Below are 25,685 nucleotides of genomic sequence, written 5' to 3' on the forward strand. Positions count from 1 at the left end.
TTTCCAAAATTAGCTGCACTAGGTCTTTGGTGTCTCCAGCTTGTCCCAACTTGCCTCTTAGCAGATGGTAGCTCTCCATGCTTTTACATATATATTTAGAATATTAAAATAGCAATTAAGCCACTTTAATGGAACAATTAAGCCATGCTAAAAAGAAAAAATCATTGGTAGTGATAAGAATTTTTTTTCTTGAGCACCAAATCAGCATATTAGAATGATTTCTGAAGGATCATTTGACACTGAAGACTGGACTCGGAGTAATGGCTTTTGAAATGTATAACACCTTTCCAAATCTCAACAACACTTTACAATCACCCATATTAATACAGAGAAAAAGTGTATGTTAGTGTACGTCCACAATGGTGGAGATCAAGAATGTTGGATTTCAGAACATTTTGTTTGACTGTTTGGAAACAGAAACATCTGTGATGCTGATGATTTGCTTTTCTGCCATATCTCTGGAGTTATTACCCTGCGTGCAGGTTTATTATAGAGAGGAAGAAGCATTTGAAGACAATTTCCTTCAGAGAAACCGGTCCACATTCCACCATTCCTCAAACGAACCACATTGAAGCACTGTTGAAATACCATTTATGTTTGTTCCTGAGCATGTCCTCAAAGACAGTTTTGTTGGCTTTGGTTAGAACTGCGCATATCTTTACCTTATATGTATGTGGCGGCGGGACGAATTTTATATCAGGGGTTTTGTTTTCTTTTAAACTGCAAGTGTTTGGAACCTCGTTCGGGCAGCTGGTTGAAGTTTCTTGCAGGCAGGATGTCTTCAGTGTGGCAAAGACAAATTTAAGCTCCAATAAGGCTGCAAATGGTTTCCATCTTCATCAGTAACAGAGACCAGACCAATGAGGTCTTTAACACCTGGAGAAAGCTATCAGTTAGCATTCCCATTCATCTAAATGCAGATGGCGTAGTTACAGCATTTACTAGCAAGGGCTAACAAGGCCATGCTAATCAGACAAACCTTGACCTTTTAGACAAGACAACTCAAATCTTTCAATTACCTTACAAAGAAGATTTCATTTTCTTCCATAACTAATACAATAAAAGGAAATTATATTAGGTACAGTACTGGACCAGTCATCTGGAATGTCTGGCCTGGACTGGGACGGATTTCCTTAATCAGTATTTTTGTCTTCTTTTCCAGTGTATATTGAAACATCCTTTAAAACCAGATGCATTTACTGAAGAAGTAAAATTGGCAAATCATCATGTTTATTCTTTTCACTTCGGTTCTTAGGCACATTACGTCAGAGTTCAACAGTTCAGACTTCCTGTTTCAAAATAGTAGTCCCAACACAATTCTACTTATGAACACAACATATACCTTAAAGAGTTAGTTCACCCAAAAATGAAGATTCTGTCATTAATAACTCACCCTCATGTCGTTCCACACCCGTAAGACCTTCGTTCATCTTCGGAACACAAATTAAGATCATTAAGATCATTTCCTTTTTCAAACGCCCAGAAAGGTACTAAAAACATATTTAAAACAGTTCATGTGAGTACAGTGGTTCAGACTTAATATTATAAAGTGACGAGAATACTTTTTGTGCACCAAAAAACAAAATAAAATAATGACTTTATTCAACAATATCTAGTGATGGGTGATTTCAAAACACTGCTTCATGAAGCTTCGAAGCTTTACGAATCTTTTGTTTCGTAACGGTGGTTCAGAGCACCAGTGTCACGTGATTTCAGTAAACAAGGCTTTGAAACAAATGATTCATAAAGCTTCAAAGCTTCATAAAGCAGTGTTTTGAAATTGCCCATCACTAGATATTGTTGAATAAAGTCGCTGTTTTTTTTGGCGCACAAAAAGTATTCTTATCATTTCATAACATTAAGGTTGAACCGCTGTAGTCACATTAACTGTTTTAAATTTGTTTTAAAGTTTTAACTGTTTTAACTGTTTTAAAGTAGTTTTTAGTACCTTTCTGGGCATTTAAACAGGAAATGATCTTGCTGGCAATGCAGGCCTCACTGAGCCATCAGATTTTATCAAAAACATCCTAATTTGTGTTCTGAAGATGAATGAAGGTCTTACGGGTGTGGAACGACATGAGGGTGGGTAATTAATGACAATTTTCATTTTTGGGTGAACTAACCCTTTTAATCCTTTTAATGTAAGTCACTTCGAAGTTCAAATAAAAGCGTCTGCCAAATGCATAAATGTAAAATCATGTTTAATTCAATACCCCAATAATAAAAATACATTTTCATCTTTTATATTTTCAAGTAAATTATTTCACTTTTTATGGTCGCAAATTTCAATCCATAAAACTTATTCTATACTGTTTTTTTGACAAGTATGGATCCATAGCTCATTTAAACAGGGATGATAGTGATTATTTAGGTCGACTTTTGGCATATATCCACTCAGCATGCTGATTGTTAGCTACTGTTAGAGATAAAGACCTTTTGTTAATGATAAAAAAAACATGTTGTTGAAGAAGAGAAAACCTACTGTTGTTTTGCACACGTCCATCTGTAATAGGCTCTAATGAGGGGCATAGTACAGAGTCATTAGAGAGCTGCTTTGCCAGGGGCCCTATAAACTGGCCTCACTGCAACTGACATGTGCATTCTGGGAAAGGTTTCACATGTGCCTTTCCAGCAGGTGTGAAGTATTTGTTCCATGAGATGAAGTGAAGTTGTTTAGAGCTCTTTAGATCATGGCTTCTATGTTTTGATTTTTTGACTTTTTAATGATCATATTCTGCCTTTTTTGTTTAAAATATTCTATTTAATTATTCTATCCTATATAATTATCCATATATATTTATTGTTTAAGGGTTAGTTGAAATTTTTGTCATTAATTACTCACCCTCATGTCGTTCCACACCCGTAAATCCTTCCTTCATCTTCGGAACACAAATTAAGATATTTTTGATGAAATATGTGAGATTTACCATTGCAATTACCACTTTCAAGGCCCAGAAAGGTAGTAAAGACATTGTTAAAATAGTCCATGTGACTACAGTGGTTCAACCTTAATTTTATGAAGCGACAAGAATACTTTTTGTGCACATAGCCCCCATAAAAATAAAAAAATAAAAATAAAAATAAAAACTTTATTGAACATTTTCTGTTCACGTAAGCACCACGATGCATGCTTGTGATGCTAATGCAGGAGCCAGCCTGCACTGTGTTTACAACGTGAACAGCATAGGAGACTGACACAGAAGAGAAGAAATTATAAGAAATTGAAATAAATTAAAATGTTATATTTTAGCAAATAAATTTGAATAAATTTCACAAATTTTACAATTAATTTACATTATAAAAACATTTAATTTATTTATTCGTCTTATCACTTTTCTTTTATTTTTCTTCTACTACAGGTCAGAATGCGATGTCCACCTTCCCAACCGAAGCATCCATTAGTGTCACTGCTGTGACAGATTCTCAGTTTCAGGTAAATTCTTCTGATCTGAGGTCAGCCATTGCACTTTCTGAATCTGTTTCTATGAGTCTAGACTGGAGTCTCCCAAACCAGAGGAAAGTAGAAAGATAACAGCAGAAATACAACTTCATCACATATTACTCTACATTCCAGGGTTATCTAAGAGATTTCAGCGGGCAGTAGACTAATGTACATAAATGCAAACACATCTGTAATGAGGGTAGGCATTAACCTATCTCGCTTCTCTCTCAGCGAAAAGTAAAAAATACATTCTTGTGGTGAATTCGCCAGCATCTCATTTTGAAATATGTTTGTCTTTGGTAGTCTGATTAATTGAGTTCACTGAAAAGACCACAAATACATAATGGGATTTCTCACTCATCAGCCTTAATCAAAACCATCCCAGCCTGGGTAGATTAACTGCAGTGAAGTCTGTTTTTGGAGTTTAAGATTCAAGAGTTTAAATAAAACATTTTTAAAAAAATCATGACCAGTTATTTATTTATGCGCTACTACTGTCAGCTAATTGCAATAATAATCAAACAGGTTTTGTTGATATACTGTTATAGATTTTGTTAATATTTTGAATTAGATTTTATTTTATATTTTCTGTCTTCATTTTAATTTTAGTTAATGTGTAGGTAATTTTGTTGTATGTTTTTTTGTCATTTTTATTATTATTTTTTAAATATGTCTATAATTTTTATTAAGTTTTATTCATTTTAGTACTTAAATTTTTACTAAACAAAAATGAGAAATGTCACTTTGGAGTTTTTTTCATATTTTATTTAATTTTAAGTTAATGTTTATTTTATTTAAAGTAGTAAAAAAGTTTTTTATGGTTTTAGATTTAGTTAACGATAATAACCCTGTCCCGAACCATCATCCTGTCTGCCATTGGTCAGCCAAACAGAGATAGTCACCCCCAAACTCACGCCATTAGTTGAGCTGATGTTGCTCGATGAGCTGCTCAAACAAATAGTTTTCATGGGGAATCAACCTACTTTACTTAGGGACCATTCACACAGAATGTGTTTTTGCATTTAAAAACTTAAGATATAAAGCAGTGGTTTTAAAAAAAATAAGGAAAGGTTTAGAGTTGTGTTTCCTAAAAATGTTTTTAGAACTGTGTGTGATGCACGAGACAGAGCAAAAGACGTGAGATGCAAGCGCAGTGGTCAGAGACATTCGTCTAGTGTATTTTTACATAGAAAAACAATGGAAAAGTAGCACAGTTCTGTATCTACGGCCCCTTACTGCATATTAAGCTATGAGAAAGTATTTAACTTATTGCAATAATTACGCACCTTTAAGGTCTACCGTGTAAATGTGAGCACATGGAGAACAGCAGTCACCGTTTGCAAGTACACTTAGACTGTTGACTTCATTTAGATGATAGTAAATTAAGTTGGGCATTCAAGACACTGACATATCCTCTAAAGGCTCTCAGCAGTGTTTGACATGCCTCTTTTTACAGGCCCTCAATCTGTCTGCTCGGACTTCTTCCCCACACAGTAATTAAATGAAAGAGTGAACGTACACAGACAATCACACGCACACAACACGGCCTCCCAGACAACACCTCACACACCCTTGGATGATTAGGTGTTATGAAGTCGACGCAGACGTCGCTCTGGGATCGTCCGTATGCACACAGACGCACACACCCTTGGCAGGCGTACAAGAGCCCAGCATGAAATGAGGTGGAGGCCGAAGCTGTAAACACAAACAAATTCAGCTCTTTTGGAACTATTGTTTCCCCCCAGACTCTGAGGAAATGGAAAGAAATCGGAGATTGAACACTAATGCAAAGGACAACACTGGCTGTTATTGAGGAGATCAAGAGAAGTAGAAAAATGGGGCAGAAAGGAGATCCAAGATTTTCCATAATGGCCACATGTAGAAAAAAATAAGACTTTAAACAACTAGTCTGGAGGTTATTTATTCAGACTTCATTGGAAAATTCCAGTAAAAGTGGCATTTAATTTTGCTGTTAACATTGACATTCACAAATGAGAAAATGATTTAATAAAGTAATTTTAATGGCAAGTGCCAGCTATTCCGGTGCTTGTTGCTGACATTATTATATTCAATTATGGGAAACCAAGCCACAAGAATGCCGTTTTATTTTGAATCTCAAGTCCAAGCCACACAGGGCCATTACATGTGATTGTGGGTGATTTTATGGAGTGCTGTTGACACATCCGCCTTGTATCTGTGTGTTACAGAGAACCACAGAGATGCCCCGACCTGCCTCCACAAACCTGACAGAGGAAGTTCAGAGACTTCAGGAACCCATGCAGTTACAAGTGCTGGACTTCCTTCAGTCTTTATCGTTTAACCTTCCAAACAAGACTATACCTCAGGAAACAGCCAACAACCTTACACAGGTAAAGATGTTTTTAAGGGTGCGTTCACACTTGTCATGTTTGGTTCGATTAAAACGAACCTATGTGAACGCTGCCATCCGAACCCTGGTGCGCACCAAACAAGCGGACCGAGACCGCTGAAAAGATGGGTCTCGGTCCGCTTCCAAACGAACTCTGGTGCGGTTCGAATGATATATGAACGCAACACGGACCAAAGACATGTAACCGAACCAAAAACAGGAAGACGAGACCCTAAAAAGGACAGAATCCTCACGCATGTCGGTTTTTCTCATCATAGTCGCGAGTTTGCCCATCACAGGCATCAGACGTGCGTCTCCACGCAGCAGATAATTTGTGTGTGTGACGGATGGATTCCCGCCGGTGTTTTGACTACTTTACACATTTTATAAGCTCTTCACGAGTTCCCAGCTGGCCAAAATACCATCACATGCAGGCTACACATACACAACGAGCGCATTTACCTCAGCAAACAGCACTGTTTTGGATGTTCGGTAAGTTCCGTCTCAAAATAGGCAATACGTCATAAAATCCGACCAATCACGTTGTGAATGTATCCCTATGCCTTAAGGTTCGGTATCTTTTGGTTCGGTGATAAAATTGCCAATGTGAACGCTAACCGGACCAGGACTAAATGTTTTTTTTTTCTTCTTTGGTCCGGACCAAATGAACCAAACGAAACGAACTACAAGTGTGAACGCACTCTAAAAACAAAGAAACATTGAGGTAAAATAAATAAGAAATATTTCAGGTTCTGCACTATTTTTAGGACACTAATCAAATTAGTCAATTTGTGACATTAATTGTGTAATTATTTGTACAGAAGGTCAGATGGTCTTGTTCACTGAAGCACAAGATGCTCTTTGGAACTTCTTCAAATCTAATTTGTATGAAGTTCACATGCATTCATCCATCAAAAACGTACTCCACACGGCTCTGGGGGGTTAAGACCTTCTGAAGCGAAGCGATGCGTGTGTGTAAGAAAAATATCCTTATTTAACAAGTTATAAAGTAAAATATCTAGCTTCCGCCAGACCACCTTCTGTATTCAACTTACGGAAAAAGCGTAATTGATGTCGTAAATTGAATAAGGAAGACGTAGGATGTAGCGTAAGCATTTTGTACTGCAAGAGGGATTACACTTTCTTCGTAAGTTGAATACAGAAGGCAGTCTGGCGGAATTATATTTTACTTTATAAGTTGTTAAATACATATCACTTCTCTTCAGAAGGCCTTTATTAACCCCCCGAAGCCGTGTGGAGTACTTTTATGATGGATGGATGCAGCCGATGCACTTTCTTGAGCTTCATACTCGTTGGTCCCATTCACTGCCATTATAAAGCTTGGACGCGTCAGGATATTTATTAATATCTATTCCGATTTTGTTATATAACTATAATGGCTTGAGGGTGAGTAAAGCTTGGGGTAATTTTCATTTTAAAGTGAACTAATCCTTTAATTTCTTTAGTTTGTGTTAAATAAGAGGCAATCTAGTGCTGAAATGTGTTGTTTTTCAAGTCATGCTGGGTGTTCGTTGCCGCTGTTATCAGTGACGGAAGGAAACAGTGTTCTCTTGGTACTCAGGCACAGTCTTTACACAGACAATTGCTTTAATCTACCGCTTTTCCGCTATTCCGGAGGCTCTCTATTCATTTTGGTGAAATCACAAAACAAAAAGCAAACAAATGGGTCCCTACTCTTAATATACAATCACTGATGAATATATTTGGTTTTATTGAGAAAAAAAAAAATATGCAAGGGCAGATTAGAACCCCAATCCTCTTGCACGCTTAGCAAAAATTCGCCCTCCAGACCATTAGAACACACAAGAATTAGAAGGGGATCGACATAGTGTAAGGATGAAGCTATCACATCAAACATGAGTTCTGTCAATAAATTAAATTTAATGTACTATTGAAATTGATTTCTGGACATTAAAATGTTATTTTTTATGCATTTGTTATTGTCCATTTCTGATATAGCCTTGTATTAGCACCCCCCCCCACACACACACACACACACTCCTGTCCCACCCACCTTTTAAAACAATGTTACGCTAATTTGATTAAAAAACACAACAGAATTATCTTCTCTGTTGCTTTTACACATTTGAAACTCTCATTCTGCTCTGTGTGTTGTAGTCTCTACTGAAGAGTGTGGATGAGGTCATTACTGCCAGCGACTGGAGAGAAAACGATGAGGTACGTTTAATGGATAGATTAATAATTGGATAGATAGAGAGATTCTATCTGTCCATTCATGAGTAGTTCAAACAAATTGGCACACTTTTTTCATTTTGATTTCATTTTGTTGAGTACTGCTGGTTTTATTTGTGTAACCTCAGTGAGCTGTATCGTTTTTTGCACTTTGTCTTTTATCGGGGTGAGCAGTTGAGTCCTGTGGTCAATGGGCTGGTAGAGACTGTGGATAAGGTGATGCTGCAAATGGCCTCCAAGCTTCGGTCCAGCCCAGACTCAGAGGCTCCTCTGGCCATAGGGGGCAAGAGTTCTGTGGCAGGTCAGTACACACTCCAAAACACTTCTTCAAACTCCCGTTTCCAGAATATCTATTCTTAGAAATTCACTCTCCCTCCCTTCCTGTACATACATGGCTGGCTTGAAGTATGTGGAGTATGTCCAAATATGCTCATAGGGGGGTGCCTACCTAATACACATGCATGAATGCAGCACACAGGGTGAGCGTATCAATTAGACCCGAGTGAAGGAATTTAAGGCATTAAACATAACTTTAAAAAGTTGTTTTTTCTATTATGTTTTCCTATTTTTTTAGGAGTGTTGAAATGTTACATTTGCCCATACATTTTTATAATACATTTTCCTAAGAATTACCAAAAAAATTATTCAGTTAATAGACTGAAATGTATTCCAAGGCATGATATATATATTTAACATAGATGAGAAACAGTTGGAAGAAGTTCAAGATTTTAAATAGTGCAAAGTGCACATCTATCATGTCTTCTGAAAAGACTTAACATGAAATGAATCAGACATGGGCAATAATTCAGTTCAATTCAATTCACATTTATTTGTATAGCGCTTTTCACGATACATATCATTTCAAAGCAGCTTTACAGAGAATGCATGTCAACGTTACAATTTAAAGAATGCAGTTAGCAAATAATGTAATAATTTAGGCAATTAATTTATAATCACTGTTAGCAGTTTAACTGAAGGTAGAAGCAATGAGCTCCTGGAAAAATGAATTACATATTAACAATAATTAGGATATATAGAAATTTGGGAATGTGCATGTTGATCCAGATGATTGCGTCTTCTGAAGTCCTCGCAGGAGTTGGCGCCGTCTCTTCATAGGTGTTGGTCATCTGAGGTCTTCTTAAGATCCAAACTGAAACATCTCTTAATCTGCTCTGTGCCAATTCAAAATAAGTATCATTGAAGTTCATTTCTGAATCATGCCCTCTGAGACTCCACGCTTCACAATCAACTGTCTCTTCTGTCTCTGATCCTCCCTTTGCTCTGATAAGACTGTGTTAGGACCAGAGGTCACATGAGAAAACCTTTCAGGTTGCCTGAGCTATTATTGAACTTCACTGTCACATTCAGTGAAAAAAGCATAAATAACCACAAGATCACAGATGAAACAGAGAGAAGGATAATTCACCCAAGAACAAGATGTTGAGAAAAGACTTCCCCGGCCCTTAATAGAAAGCAATGAAATTGCCACATTCAAGGTCCAGAAATGTAGTTAAAACATGGTTAAAATAGTCAGCGTGACTACAGTGGTTCAAACTTAATGCTATGAAGCGACAAGAATACTTTTTGTGCGCAAAAACAAAACAAAAATAATGACTTTATTCAACACATTCTTCTCTCCCCTGTCATTCTCTTACACTATTTATGTTGCAGCACTTTCTGGTTCTATGTCAGAACGCCAGCTCAGTATTGGCCGGCTCCTGCGCCAGCATCACACGCATACGTCGGAAGCACCGAACTGTGTTGACTGCGTCAACTACATATGAGACTGATAGGGGAGAGATGAATTTGTTGAATAAAGTCATTATTTTTGTTTTTGCGCACAAAAAGTATTCTCGTCGCTTCATAACATTAAGGTTGAACCATTGTAGTCACATGGACAATTTTAACAAAGTTTTTACTACTTTTCTGGACCTTGAATGTAATTTTGTTGCTTTCTATTAAAAAACTATAAAAAAAAACTCTTGGATTTCTTAAAAAAAAAAAAATTTAATTTGTGTTTTGAAAATGAACAAAGGTCTTGTGGGTTTGGAACAACATGAGGGTGAGTAATTAATGACTGAAATTTCATTTTTGGGTGAACTATCCCTTTAAGCTACATTATCGTTCAGAATTTTGGAGACGGCAAGACTTTTTAATGTTTTTGAACTCCTTATGGGGTTCATTTATTTGATCAAAAATACATTAAAACAGTAATATTGTGAAGTATTATTATACAATTTAAAATAAGTGTTTTCTATTCATTTTAATATATTTTAAAATGTAATTTACCTCTGTGATGGTAAAGCTGAATTTTCAGCATCATTACTTTAGTCTTCAGTGTCACATGATCCTTCAGAAATCATTCTAATATACTGATTCGAAAGATTTCTTCTTATTATCAATGTTAAAAACAGTTGTGCTGCTAAATATTCTTGTAGAAACTGCAGTACAATTTTTTTAGGATTCTTTGATGAATAGAAAGTTCAAAAGAACACCAAAAGAAATCTTTTGTAAAACTGTAAATTTCTTTACTGTCACTTTTTATCAGTTTAATCCATTTTGATGAATGCAAGTTGTTTTTTATCAAATTAAATGAAAACAATGCAATGTAGCCTTTTGAGTATTTTTTCAATTAAGTAAAAATTGTGTCAAGTTAATCAGACAATTATTCAAGACATGTAAACAGTCTGTAATAAAAATAAGTAACAAATTGCAAACAACAGAACTAATATACAGTTGTAGTAAACAGTGTTGACTGTTTACATTAATACTTCACAGAGAATTGCACCAAAAAGCAAAGTCACTTGTCACAGAGCATGCTAACAGAATGCATGTGAAACCAGCTGCACATGCCGGGACCGAATACAGTCAGTACTCGGTACTCGGTTTCACTGAATTGGTACCAAATTGTGGTTCTTTTGACCTTCTAGTAGGAAGTAATGCAGTAACAAAGCAACAGTATACTCACTATGAACAGTGACCCTACCTTTTTTCAAATGTGTCTAGATTACTCTCTGATGAAGATCCCACAGAACTACAATCTGGCCAGCTACCGGTTCCCCACACAAGGGAAGAGTTACATCTCAGTACCAGGAGAGGCCCTTACAATGCAGTGTGAGTATGCACGTCTCACAAACCCTAAGATCTGGTGGCGATCCTTGTCCTGATCATGCAGCTTTATGTTAGTGAATGATTATTACTAGAAAGAGTGCGTTTGATATGATTTCACTGGAACAGAGTGCAGGTTATCCTGTGCCGCACCAGAGAACAGTGCTTGTCTATGCCGTCTATGATCCGCCACTGACTAATGATATAAATCTTGCTTAAAGTAACAAACTTTAATGCTTTTCCACTTACCAAACCAAAGTTTGACCATAATGTGCATAATGGAACAAACAAAACCTGGACTGGAGCATAGACATATGAAATGGAATGGATTGCTAAACAAACTGCCAATCATTTTTTTTTTCTTTTTGAATAGAAGGTTTTTGTTCTGAATCATTCCTACCCAATTTAACCCCTGATTATGAGTAAATGTGCGCACACACATCGCATTGCTTTTATACGCCTCAAGCTGCAGTGAAAGAGCACATTGTTTTCACATAAGGAGGATGAAGGACATTTATTTGTTGTCTGTCCTCTTTAGCCATAAACAACAAATAAACAATGCAATCAACTCTGATGACTTCCTGCTGCTCTCTAATGAAACTTGCCAATCACACAAGCCCCTCCAGGAGAAAGCATTATATAATTTCGAGTAGTTTAGAGCAGATTTGCATGAAAAACAGAAAGAGTGTACGCGCTTGCCTTTTTTTTTTAATGTATAAATGCGAGCAAGAGTGAGTGTTGCAATGTTTCCCATGTGGCGGCAGTAATTATGAGGACATTAAAAGTTTTGTTTGTTTGACACCGTTTTGGGGTCAGCTCTCCTCAGCTCCTCTGGCACAATGCTGAACCTGAGCCCCGCTCTGTTCATTATAAACAGTTTTAATAAACTATTAAAGCTCTATTATCAGAAATGGCACATAAACGCTAGCACTGGCATTAGCGTGCCATTGAACTGCTTCTCCAGTGCAGCCGGACATATGGTACACTTCATTAACAGAACCAAGCAGAGCTTTTATACGGCAATTAAAGACAGCAAGAGAAGGAGCGCATTGAATCGCCGTGTAATCCCGCTGGGCCAAGTTTCTTTTAGTCTTAATAAAAACATTTGTAGAGAGATTTTGCCCCTTGGTTTGTGAGGTTATTGGCCTAGAGCCCAACTCAGAGGAGTTAGTTGGGACACAGTGATATTGCTTATTTGGTCCATTAACACCTGTAAAAGTACTAATAAGTTGTAAAAGTCCACAGCATGTTTCACATAATCCGAAACTGCAAACAAGCAACACTGTGGTGTTTTTATTATTATTATTATTATTATTTAAAATGAGCAAAAAATCATGATTGTTGATTATTCTTTGATATGGTTATTAATAACTTAAACTAAAACGATTCAAAATTGTTTTTGGTAATTGAAATGAAGCTGAAATAAAATAAAATAAAATATAAATATTAGATGAAAAATTAAAAAGTAAACAAATGAAAATTAGAAGTGTTGCTTTGGCAAGTAAATATAATATGATTACGTTGAAGTAAAAAAAAAATACTTAAACTAAAATAAAAATAGGTTAAAATATAAAAAATTAAATAGAAATATTTAAAAAAAAAATAACAAAAGCACTAAAAATTAACAACACTTCATGGCCTATGCATACTAGTTTGGTTGATTTACGTTACTTACGCACATTTATGCATTAAGTTACGTTAAGTACTTACGTTAAGTGTTTCCCGCGTGAGGTACTTTGTGTTGTACGTTGCCATGACGATGCTACTACGATGGTACTTCAACATTTTACAGATGTAAACCCATGAGGCAAGAAAAACTTAAAAGCATATTCATATATCTTAAAACTTCTGGTTACATGAGCCTAAGCTCTTTTCAATAAAATCCATGCAAAAGATAATATCAGATCATTTTAGAATACAGTATAGGATGTACCGAATATTCTTCAGTTTTATGAACAACAGAAATACAACAAATAGATTATCAGATCTCTGTCATATGGGCAAAAAAAAGCGACAAAAAAAAAGTAAAAAACTATGCATTGTTTGCATAGTTGTATGCAAACAATGTATCTTACAAGGTAACATGATGTAACCTTCCTCTCACATTAAGTCCTTGATTTGGAGGGTATTGGACCTGGAAAGTCCTTGAAAGGTCCTTGAATTTTAAGTTAACCAAGGTGTGGGAACCCTGTATATGTATATATATACACACACACAAACACACACACACACAATACTAAAATAACAATGTTTGTGTAAAATAACAATTTGTTTGTGGTTGTGATGTGACTGTGTTTTATTGTGCTGTCAGTCCTTCCTTAGATCAGCTTATTAAATAACATTATTATTAAATAATACATAATTTTATACGTTTTAACCATAAATGCTCGTCTTGAACTAGCTCTCTTCTTCTTCTCTATTTGAATTCCAGCAGTGTAGACACTGCTAAGTGTATTACTGCCCTCCACAGGTCAAAGTTTGAACTAAATTGTCATATACAATATGCTAGTGCAAGTATATAACATTTAGTTCAATCTTTAACCTGTGGAGGGCAGTAATAAACTTAGCAGTGTCTACACTGCCGGAATTCTAATAGAGAAGAAGAGAGCTAGTTCAAGATGAGCATTTATTGTCAAAAGTAAATTATCAGGAAAATTTTATTTGAAAGTGTGCCCCTGTGAACAAAAATAAAACATACATCTGTAAGTTAGTTTGCTTCACACTGGTTGTTATTAATGATTGGCCATTAATGCAACACCCATGTTAAAGGGATAGTTCACCCAAAATGAAAATTTGATGTTTATCTGCTTACCCCCAGGGCATCCAAGATGTAGGTGACTTTGTTTCTTCAGTAGAACACAAATGATGATTTTTAACTCCAACCGTTGCCGTCTGTCAGTGGTATAATGTGGGTCAATGGGAACTTCTTTTATAAGAGTAAATAAAACTTGCATAGACAAATCCAAATTAAACCCTGCAGCTCGTGACGACACACTGATGTCCTAAGACATGAAACGCGCTCTGACAACGGAAGTGATGTCTAGCACTCATTGAAGTATAAGCGCGAGACATCACTTCCGTTGTCAGAGCGCGATCAGACCTCACTAAGTGAGTGCTGAACGCAGTTGGACATAGTGGTGTATTAGATGTAAAAAATGATTTCTCACACAAACCGATCGTTTTGTGTCTTAGGACATCAATGTGTCGTCATGAGCCACAGGGTTTAATTTGGAATTGTCTAAGCAGGTTTTATTTACTCTTATAAAAGAAGTTCCCATTCACTCCCATTATACGGCTGACAGGCGGCAACAGTTGGAGTTAAAAATCATCATTTGTGTTCTACTGAAGAAACAAAGTCACCTACATCTTGGATGCCCTGGGGGTAAGCAAATAAACATCAAATTTTCATTTTTGAGTGAACTATCCCTTTAATATAAATTATTTATTCAGTTAATTGTGCGGCCCTAATTCAAACCCTGATGAAATGATACTTCCATATCCAATGGTCCACAACAGTTATCAGCATTATTTTACAAGGTTATTTGCACAAATTAATGATACTAATGACTGTGTTTTCATGATAATACTGGAGTTGTTTTTAAACTTGAAGGGAAATGGCCCTCTGTATTTAATTTTTAATGGTCAAAAAAAAATTCGAAGTAGAGTGTAACATATTTCCCCCTCACACACGTGGTGGACCCTCATCACAGTCTTCCCGCGTGTGTGTGAACACACATCTTTCCCATTAGAGCTTCACTGAGAGGAGCACATGCAGCATCTGTGATAATGAGACTATCCTCTCTGTGCATTTCAACGGCAGTCCAACACATTCTTCAAAACACACATACATGTGTGATCGAATAGTAATAGTTGTGTCTGTTTCCCCCTACAGCTCAGACCACGATCGTGGGACTTTTCTACCACAAAATGCACAACTACTACAAAAAAATCAGCCCTCAACAAACAAGGTGAAGTGTGTGCGTGTTTCCTGTTGTACATTGTGTTCTTGTGAGCATGAGGTTATCACTGTGGTTCTCTCTCATCTGGGCCTCTGTGTCTGATACTCCCAGTCATTAAGTCGACTGATAACAGTCTCTTCTCATCTTAACACAGCCATGATCAGTACTTAACTTAATTTTTTTAATTTAGCACAACTCTGGGACTCAGTTGGCCTCTTTTTATGTAACTGCACTGGGTAAAATAGCTGAGAGATGCTGCAGGGTATATTTGTATTACCATCTAAACATTTCTGAGAACCCAAATATATGTAGTCAACATGAATGTTATATTTACTGTTGGTTATACTGTTGGTAATATTAGTGGTGGGTTGCATTATTAAGGTGTGGTCACATTTATCAATGCACTGTGAAATTTTGTGGGCAAAATTCAGTCAATTCAGTCGGAATCCAACATTGGGCAGTTTTGCGTAAAGGCGGAAAAGTTCCCCATGCATATTTTGCTTATGTTCAAAGTGGTCATGCAAATTTGCCATCCAGACCATACAGAAAGATGCTTGCTTTGAAAGTAACTTCTATAGTATGTGTGAGCAGTGCTTCATACATCATTACACTATTGACAGTATTGACATCAAAACCCAGAAGACTAATTCGCCAGTGGTTCCCTCAAGATGGGTTTTTATAATGGGGTTTTTCAGTTTCTGAGTAAAATAGGGACTGTGGTAAACATAACTTGACGATACTTGGACGTTTTGCTCTACAACGTAAACTGCACAGACTCACACACCAAACGTTCTTATTTAGTTTCATATCAGAAATGTACGATTTTTAAAAAATAAATAAACATAACAGCTTCAAAATTCGATATGGTTGTGTGAAATTTGCTTTGTAAAGTAACATGTCCAAGTATCGTCAAGTTATGTTTACCACAGACCATATTTTACTCATAAATTGAAAAACTCCATTATAAAAAAACTGAGAGAGAAATCCTGAGTGACTGGCAAAGCACTGGTTAATTAGTCTTCCTGGTTTTGACGTCACAGCTGCAGCACTGTATAGACGATGCATCTTTTTTGCCGGTGAAATTTCACTGAAATGTGACCACAACTTTACACCTGTAGGTGGCGACAAGTGTCTGTATATTGAGTTAATTTTTCATTCATCTGATTAATTCAAAAACACTGAAAGCAAGTGAGTGAGTCATTGAATCATTAATTCAACCGATTCATTTAAAAACACTGAGCCCGCTTCCAAAATCGCATTCTCTCTGAGTAGGTACTTCTTTTGGATAAGCACTTACATTGCATCCGTTACATTGCAAAAAGTAAATTCTGTATAACACGAATGTAATGTGAATGTACCACATTTCCATGTGCATACTCATTCTTTAAGAAACTAAACAAACAGCGATGCTGTTGCTCAGAGACACTTACCCCCATTTCACAGACTAGTCCTAGACTAAAATGCATGTTTGAGCTGTTTTAACTGAAAGCTACTTCTTCTGATATATCTTAAAGGGCACCTATTATGCAAAATTCACTTTTACATGGTGTTTGACCATAAATGTGTGTTGGCAGTGTGTGAGCAAAACCACCCTAGAATGAGAAAAATCCACCCAGTGGTTTTTTTACAATCTCAATAATTCATAAGCACTGTCTCAGAACGCCCTGTTCTAAGATTGCTCTCACTGTGACGTAGAATTGCGCTAAGCCCCACCCACGTGGTTTGATTGACAATCTGGTTTTGGCATAGACCCCGACCTCGGTGATTGGTCAACCATCCTCCATTGTTTCAACGACAGCCGGTAATGTCTCCTAAGAAACACAAGTGCTCTGTTGTGGGATGTAATAATGAACATAGTAGTTTTCACTTACTTCCGACATCAGAGCCACTGAAAACGCAGTGGATGGATTTTATTTACGAAGGAAAGGCGCCACTCAAAATTCCAAAATACGTTTATGTTTGCGCGAATCATTTTTTGACTGTTTTGAGAACGAGGGTCAATTCAAAGCAGGTCTTGCTTCAAAGTTAATCCTCAAGTGTGGATCGTTGCCTACTGTTCGCGATCCAACGTCTCCTCCAGAAGAAGTAAGTGTATTTAATGTTTTTGAGCAAATAGTCATTTCAGTCGATGTCAGCCAATTCAATAACAAATGCGTCTAAAGTTGTTGTCGTCGTCGTAGAATGTCTGTGTATATAATTTAAACCTTGTTTGTATAGTGTGTATCCACACGTATATATATATTTTTTAAAGATATTGTATTAAAAACTGTGTATGTTTACTTAGCAAACGTTATCACAGTATTTGTGTTTGTAGTTTCAAAAAATTGCGCGAACGTTATCACAGTGTGTGTGTGTGTGTTGCACATCCATAATTGCAAAGGGGACGCGATTAAAACTCTATAAGTACATAAATGTATCAAATAACCATTCAGAGACGTCCTGCTCCATTCTCAATTGTGTTTCTTCTGCCGGAGTCTCTTCATCATCTGGGTCTGATTCCGGTTCAAACATGTACGGCTGAATGCCATACAAAACAGCGGGTCTCTCACTCTCAGCCATTCTGCTTCTACCCTCTGTTTATTGCCATAGGTATGCAAGTTACGCCCTCATCCAAAGGCAGGGCGGGGATATGCAGCTCATTTATATTTAAGGTGGTACACACCAAAACAGCTCTTTTTAAAACAGGCCCCCAAAATGACATTTTCAAATGGTTATAATAAATTAACTGTGGGGTATTTTGTGCTGAAACTTCACAAATACATTCTGGGGACACCCAAGACCAATATTACATCTTGTAAAAAGGGGCATAATAGGTGCCCTTTAAAATATGTCAGTGCCATTGTTTTGCACACACCAGTAATGTGTTTTTCTAGGGTACATTTATAAAAGCTACTTGAATGTCCTAATTGAACTAAGGCCAAATCCTGGCTTAGTCTAAACCGGGCCATAATGATTCTTCTGTGGCTTTGTTTGGAACAATTTTTATTGCCAGAGCAAAAACAGAAAACGTAACTGACAATATTGTGTCTAAAATGTTAGTAACTTCGTATTTATTGTACTGTTCTTTAAAAAACAAAATCGCAGTAGTTTTGTCTGAAATCAGCATGGCTGTGTTTACTTGCATCGAACCGTCCACCTGTGAGAGTTGGGCTTGTTTGGATATGATTATTATTATTATCTTAATATTATGTTATTTGTTATTATTGGTGTGATATTAGTTATTAGCAGATAGCTGTCATTAGTATAATTTTCTTTGCTTATTCTGGAATGTTGACGGTAGTTCAGGTATGGCTAATAACTGACTGTCCATCTCTGCAGGATAAATGAGGCGGTGGATTATAAAGATCATAAGATCCAGATGGCCAGTCACCTTATTTCTCTGAAGGTGGAGCCATCTCCTGCCCTGTCACTCAACCTGTCCACTGAACCGCTCATCCGAATCGTCCTCACCCATCAGCTGGTAGGAGAACGGCAATTCAACACTTCATTTTGTTTATTTTGATGTTTATTCAGGATTTGTGTGTATAGCAGCTATTTAGTACGTTTGGAAGATTATCATATTTAAAGAAGTTTATTTTGCTTGACTAATGTAACAAGAAAAAAAAATATGTACAACGATGACTTTAAGATCAAGCAGAACGTTCACCATTTCATTTATTCTCATTTTGAAAGAATGTGCTCACACTCATCCACCGACATCTGGCATTCTACACATCAGGTTAGACAGAATGCAATTAACATAAAAAAAAATTAATATTTATAACCCAGTCTGGCCTGGCAGATTCAGCATTGAGCTGCTGGTAGAAAGTAAAGTTCCTGATGATAGAAGGATGTTTATGACAGCCTGTTCTTAACATTTGTGTTCTGTTTGGTACATAGATTTCTTCTGAGACTTTTGTTTAACCAGAATCATTCCTTTATATTTCTTAAAGGGGGGTTTCATTTCATGCATTCTGACTTATTTACACTGTTAAAGAGTTGCATTCTCATGCTAAACATGGCCAAAGTTTCAAAACACGAGTTGGACGTATGATGGAGCCAAATACACTCCTTCTGGATTCAGATAAGTTTTGGAAGAGTTTTTTAGAGTATGGCCCTGTATCACATCATAAAGGGTGGAATTCCTTGTATGGGCACTTCTCCCTGATAAGCGTGCGCACACATCACCCAGAGAGAGAGCAAGAGCACGTCCATCAACTTGCTTCGTTCGGGTTACGAACGAAGAGATTTTTCAACAATGCCACCAAAAAAAGTGTGTTTTTCGTTGTGAGGGAAAGATAACCTTTTTCAGCTTCCCAAAGATCCCAGCGTTAAGGGAACAGTGGATGCAGTTTGTTTTTCCGGGGCAGCAACGGAGTGTGCACGTATGTTTGTTTGTTCCCGGAATTTCGGTGACGAATGTTTTGTAAACAAGTCCCAGTTCAACGCTGGATTTGCAGATCATTTGAGACTGAGTCCCAGCGATAGATCCCAGTCATGAGTCAAAACTGCACAAACAACACACATGTTTTTGTTCCCTTTTTATTTATATTGATGTCGCAACTTGCAGACGATAGCTACGCAAAAGCTGCACGTGCTCATGACTCTTTAGCTCTGCCCACGGCATGCCTCCAGAAGCTCGGCTTTTTTTAGAAAGAGTCAGCACAGCGTATCTGTCTTTTATAAATATGATAAAACTAAAGACTTTTCGGAGATATGAAGGATGCAAAACTACTCTATATGTACTCAAGATTAACATGAGATTGGCGGATACTGTGTGTGTTATGTACCCTTTAAACAGAACAGAATTATTCTTAATGTGTTGGAGGAAAACTTTCAAAGACCTTTTCTTTTTTTATTATTTTTTTTATGCTGCTGTGTTTGTGGTTTTGCTTTTGGTGAGCCGTGTTACAGAAGAACCCCAGAGTTCAGACTTGTCAGGACTAACCATGGAAATCCATTTTGGTTTGCATCATCCCTCGCACTCTTTTTTTTTTCTTTTTCTTTTTTTTTCTTCAGTTCTGAAACGGCGAGAGTACTTCGCCAAAAGAAAAGTGGTTCAGAACGCTGGAATCATAAGCCTTGAGGTCTTTTGAGAAGGGAAAGATGATTTGGTTTAACAAGGAGCTTGTTTGGCCTGTGTGCGCAGATGGTACGACTCAGTCGAGGATGCATCCGTCTGCCAAATTTCCATGGGAAACCCATCAAAAATGGATACAGATGGCATGTAGACAAGTTAACCAATACAGCATGTTTTGGGAGGGTATTTGCTGTTAAAAAAACAAAAAACTAAACAGTGAGGAGTTCACCATAGCATTGGATTTCACACACCACGTTACACGCATTATCCATCAGCTAACCCACATTTGACAGCTCGCTGTGGTTTTTACCATTACATAAGATCTGCTAAACTTTTTCAATGAATAAACTCATATACAGTTTAATCACATCAAAGAAAAATGTTTAAACCTATTCAAATAAGCAGTCGTTTCTTTTTTCATTGTTCTTTTTAATGCCTTCCAAATCAAAACCATGCCGGCATGCGTGTAACTATAGAGACAAACATTTGTTTTGCTGGCTTTTTATGGTCTTGTAAGAGAGATGATTATTTCAGTGATGTTTAGTGATGGAAATGTGTGTGTCTTTGGACAAAGATCATTATGCTAAATGAAAGGAACCTACTAAAAGAGTAAAGCCAGAAACACAACTCAAATGCAGATGCAAATGCTTGTGCAGAGTCCAATTAAAATATATACAGCGTCCACAGCGTCCTAAAGACTGATCAGTTGAATAAATGTTCTGAAATTACAATGACTAGTATGAATTGAAAATATGTAATTTTGCACATCCCTACTACACATTAGGAAAATTGACACTCAGACATTTTAATTTCCTTAGGTCATAGTTTGAATGACCATATTTTGATTACCGAAAACCAGGACACTCAGCCCAGCAATGAGATACTCAAATTATACTCGAAGTTTACTCAAAGATGCCTTATAATTTCAATACATTTAAAGTAGGCCTATGCCTCCTCTGTACGGATAGAAAATTGTTATATTACAAAATGCTGTCCATGACCAAGTTTTATGACAAGTTTCAAAAATAGCGAATTAAATAATGATATAAATAATGCCTCTTCTGTATTAGAAAAATAAATAAATACCTAAAAAAAAAAAATACCTCTGCTATATTAGCAATCCAAATTTAACAAAAATAGCTCTCACAAACTTACAAAAGCTAACTAACAAAAAATATCTATATCTTTAGTTTTCTTCTTCATCCTTCTTTTCCTCTTCATCCTGTTTTTCTTCCTCATCCTCCTTGTTTGCCCATTTATATTTTGCTGTAGAGCTGATCTTTCCCAGCAGTTTTTTGTTGCTTAACAAATAAGCATGAAAGTTATAAAGAAATTTATATAGGCTTATCAGCTGTTACATCGCAAGGTACAAAGGAAGAGCACAACGAGCTGAACTCATTGTAGACGATAGCTGAAGGTTGTTCTGCTGTTACACGAAGTATCTGTTATTTACAGATGACTGCACAAATCGTGCATACTAATAAAAACATTATAAACTGTTACCTAGAAGTAGTAAACAACTGTAATTTAGGCATAAGTCAGCCACGACGCTGAGAATATAGTTACCTTTATGGAAAAATCCACTAATGTTTTGAGATACAATGTGAACTAATATTTGCACGTGCAATCGCGCATGTCTGCAAAACTCATTTATATTAATGTATGCTCCGCCTTCGGAAACCGAAAATCTCAGAAACTGAAAATCTCGTAACACCGGTCAATTTAATGGCCCAATGAAAAACAATGAAAACCAGGACATTTTCATCACTTTATAAAAACCAACCAGGACGGCCAGGACATGTCCTGGGAAAACAGGACGTTTAGTTACCCTAGTCTAATTAATCTTGGGACAATGGCTTCCTGTGTGTAGGACTGTCCAGAACAGAGGTCGTGTTTCATGAGTAATGTGTGAGCTGAATCACTAGATCAATAATCTGTCACAGTGTCAGTGATGGATTACTGTGATTTAGACAATTTTTAAGATAATGGTCCGTTTTGTGTTTCAGCCACTGGCTTTTTGGGTAGAATGATTCAACAACTGTTAAATATTAGTGAAGAAATTATATGTGGTTGTCTGTGGTTTTTTGGATGATGTCAGTGGTTCTCATGGTAAATTCTGTGATCAGAGCAAGACTTGTGTTGATTTATTGCCTCTGAACTACACTGGAGATATGCAAATTTTCATATTTTCAAAATCTAGTCAGGTATTTGGTCTTAAGAAAAATTTAAGGCTTTTTATAATTAGGCTAATTTAGGATCATGTTACCTTTCTGGGCCTTGAAAAGTGCAATGACTTTGTTGTCAACATGTGGTTCAGAAACCTTTCGGATTTCATCAAAAATATCTCAATTTGTGTTAAATTAACAAAGATGAACAAAGGTCTTACGGGTTTGGAACGACATGAGTGTGACAGAAATTTCATATTTGGGTGAACTAACCCTTTAAAGATGCAACTTTTCATGTGTTGAAGGCAATGTGTTTTCATCCACTAAAGCACTGCCACTAAAATATTAAAGCTAGTCAACTAGTCAGTTGTTGGCTGACTAGTCAAATATCCTGTCCCATCCCTAAATCACACAGACAGCAACCTAAGCAACAACCGAGCAATTATAAGCAGCAATCACCTCATTCCCTCATCTTTTACTTCTCTTTTTCTTCCCTCTCTTCTCCTCACCTGTCCTATTTCTCATTGCTGGATCACATAGCATGAGGTGAACAAATGGAAAGAGTGATTTCATGAGGAATGCTGGCGATGCTCTGTGTCGAAATCATAAGGATTAAAAAAAGATTTCTGACATGCTTTCGCTGCCTTTAAAATCTAATAAAGTTTCAGCGGAGCGGACACAAAACAGAGACGCCACACATACTAAGCATGAGCGCACGTCTGTTGCACTGTGTGCAAGCTTGTACTTACACTTGTATGTTTACGCTAATCAAACACATTACTAGAGGCTGTTTATCAATTTTAATACGATGCATCTCCAAATCCAATATGTATATGAATCATCCTGGACTGGATTAATGTAATCATTCATTGTGCTGTGCATTTGTGTTTGTGTTCATGGGATTGTGGTTGTGTGTCCAGTAAAACTGTATGTGGGTGAATTACTCAACCACAAGCAGTTTTGGTCTAGGAGGTATTTCCGCTGTGGTTCAGATTTAATCACAGATTCACACAGCCCTAATGGCATTACAACTTATAAAAAATCTCACCAAGTCTGACACGCATTTTGATGTATGACTGAGGACTTGTTGTTGTCTACTTAGTACAGTTGGGTTTTTAAAGTAATAATAATGAGTAGTGTTCACTTCCAGATGCTTTTATAACTCACACACCCTGTTCCTGTCTGAACTCACTCACTTTAAACGCCTTTTCTCACTCACTTCCTCGCTCACCCAGTCACTCAGTAGGTCACTCGCTAGTAGTAGCCCCACAGTGTTACCCTAAAACTCGCTTTGGCATACCTCCCTGGAACAAATGTCACAATACCATTTCACTAGCAAGGGGAAACTTCATAATCACACTTCATAATCATTTGCATCTTCTCTCGTATATTTGTGATCAACAGAACTGCACAAAACAACATAATTAGTGCTTGTAGTCCAAAAGTGTGAACATTTTGAAAAATTCTCACGTTTGTCACATTTCTCACAAAGGAATGATCATTTCCATTAATTTTTCACTAAATTATAAGATCTGAGGAGGTTTGAGCGATCTCTTCTGTCTCACTATATTGTTATCCTTCCAGCCCGAGCAACAGAGGGAGCTCACTAAAAGAAAACTGTTATGATGTAATTTATGACAAATTCAGATGCAGTGCCAAATATGGATATCAGGTAGTCCGGTATCAACAGAGGCAACGGGGAAGAGACAAGACATATGAACTCTTTTCATGGCCCCCAGAATATTTTGTTGTATGAATATCTGAACATACAATATATTAAAAGAATGAACAGAGCCTTTGCTTTAAATCCTTTTTACCTTTCATTCTAACTTCATGCATTTTTTTTATCAAAACTTGAATGTGGAAAAAATTAATTTAAAAAAAAAAGAAAAAAGCAACATTTTAAACAAAAAGCTGAAAAAATTTTGTTCTTGTCAAAGACTTCATCCAGATCGGATTCAGAATGATGATTTATGATCAAAATATTGATCGAGTAAATCGCTTCCATCAACACCCCCAAAGCTTGCTTTGATGTACAAACATTCAACAGCACATAAAAAAAAAACATACATGTTCCTAAGCAATCTTCCATCACTTGTTTCTGCTTTTGTTTTTGGACATAGAAATTCTGCAATATTGCAGAAGATGTGTAATTCCTTCACTCGCTCAGTTACTTGTACATTCACATACTAAAATTCACTTATTCATTCACCCACATACCTGCTTACCCTCTGATTCATTCAGTCACTTATTCATTCACTGACTGTTTCATTCAACCCCTCATTCACTTGCTGATTGATTTATTCAACCACTCATTCACTCACTGACTGATTCATTCAACCACTCATTCATTCACTGACTGATTCATTCAACCCCTCATTCACTTACTGATTGATTCATTCAGTCACTCACTCATTCACTCACTGACTGATTCATTCAACCCCTCATTCACTTGCTGATTGATTCATTCAACCACTCATTCACTCACTCACTCACTCACTCACTGATTAATTCAGTTACTCATTCACTCACTGATTTATTCAGTCACGCATTCACTCAGTGACTGATTCATTCAACCCCTCATTCACTTACTGTTTGATTCACTCATTCACTCACTGACTGATTCATTCAACCCCTCATTCACTTGCTGATTGATTCATTCAACCACTCATTCACTCACTGACTGATTCACTCAGTCACTCACTGACGGTTTCATTCAACCCCTCATTCACTTGCTGATTGATTCATTCAACCACTAATTCACTCACTGACTGATTCACTCATTCACTCACTGATTTATTCAGTCACGCATTCACTCAGTGACTGATTCATTCAACCCCTCATTCACTTACTGTTTGATTCACTCATTCACTCACTGACTGATTCACTCAGTCACTCACTGACGGTTTCATTCAACCCCTCATTCACTTGCTGATTGATTCATTCAACCACTAATTCACTCACTGACTGATTCACTCATTCACTCACTGATTTATTCAGTCACGCATTCACTCAGTGACTGATTCATTCAACCCCTCATTCACTTACTGTTTGAGTCACTCATTCACTCACTGACTGATTCATTCAACCCCTCATTCACTTGCTGATTGATTCATTCAACCACTCATTCACTCACTGACTGATTCACTCAGTCACTCACTGACGGTTTCATTCAACCCCTCATTCACTTGCTGATTGATTCATTCAACCACTAATTCACTCACTGACTGATTCACTCATTCACTCACTGACGGTTTCATTCAACCCCTCATTCATTTGCTGATTGATTCATTCAACCACTTATTCACTTACTGATTGATTCATTCAGTCAGTCACTCACTCATTCACTCACTGACTGATTCATTCAACC

At 36.9% G+C, this 25,685-nt stretch overlaps 1 protein-coding gene across 2 annotated transcripts in view; it reads left to right on the forward strand.

Annotated features, from left to right (window-relative positions):
• Positions 1-25,685, forward strand: part of adgrd1 (adhesion G protein-coupled receptor D1) — a 64,650-nt gene that overhangs the window by 9,592 nt on the left and 29,373 nt on the right. For both annotated transcript variants that reach the window (XM_048209661.1, XM_048209660.1), the window contains 7 exons: positions 3,360-3,433; positions 5,650-5,811; positions 7,950-8,009; positions 8,199-8,325; positions 11,031-11,138; positions 15,025-15,100; positions 18,410-18,551. In XM_048209661.1, the coding sequence (XP_048065618.1) occupies positions 3,360-3,433; positions 5,650-5,811; positions 7,950-8,009; positions 8,199-8,325; positions 11,031-11,138; positions 15,025-15,100; positions 18,410-18,551 (749 nt within the window). The remainder of the gene's footprint in view (positions 1-3,359; positions 3,434-5,649; positions 5,812-7,949; positions 8,010-8,198; positions 8,326-11,030; positions 11,139-15,024; positions 15,101-18,409; positions 18,552-25,685) is intronic.

The sequence above is a fragment of the Megalobrama amblycephala genome, linkage group LG12, assembly GCF_018812025.1.
Source record: "Megalobrama amblycephala isolate DHTTF-2021 linkage group LG12, ASM1881202v1, whole genome shotgun sequence".
NCBI lineage: Eukaryota > Metazoa > Chordata > Actinopteri > Cypriniformes > Xenocyprididae > Megalobrama > Megalobrama amblycephala.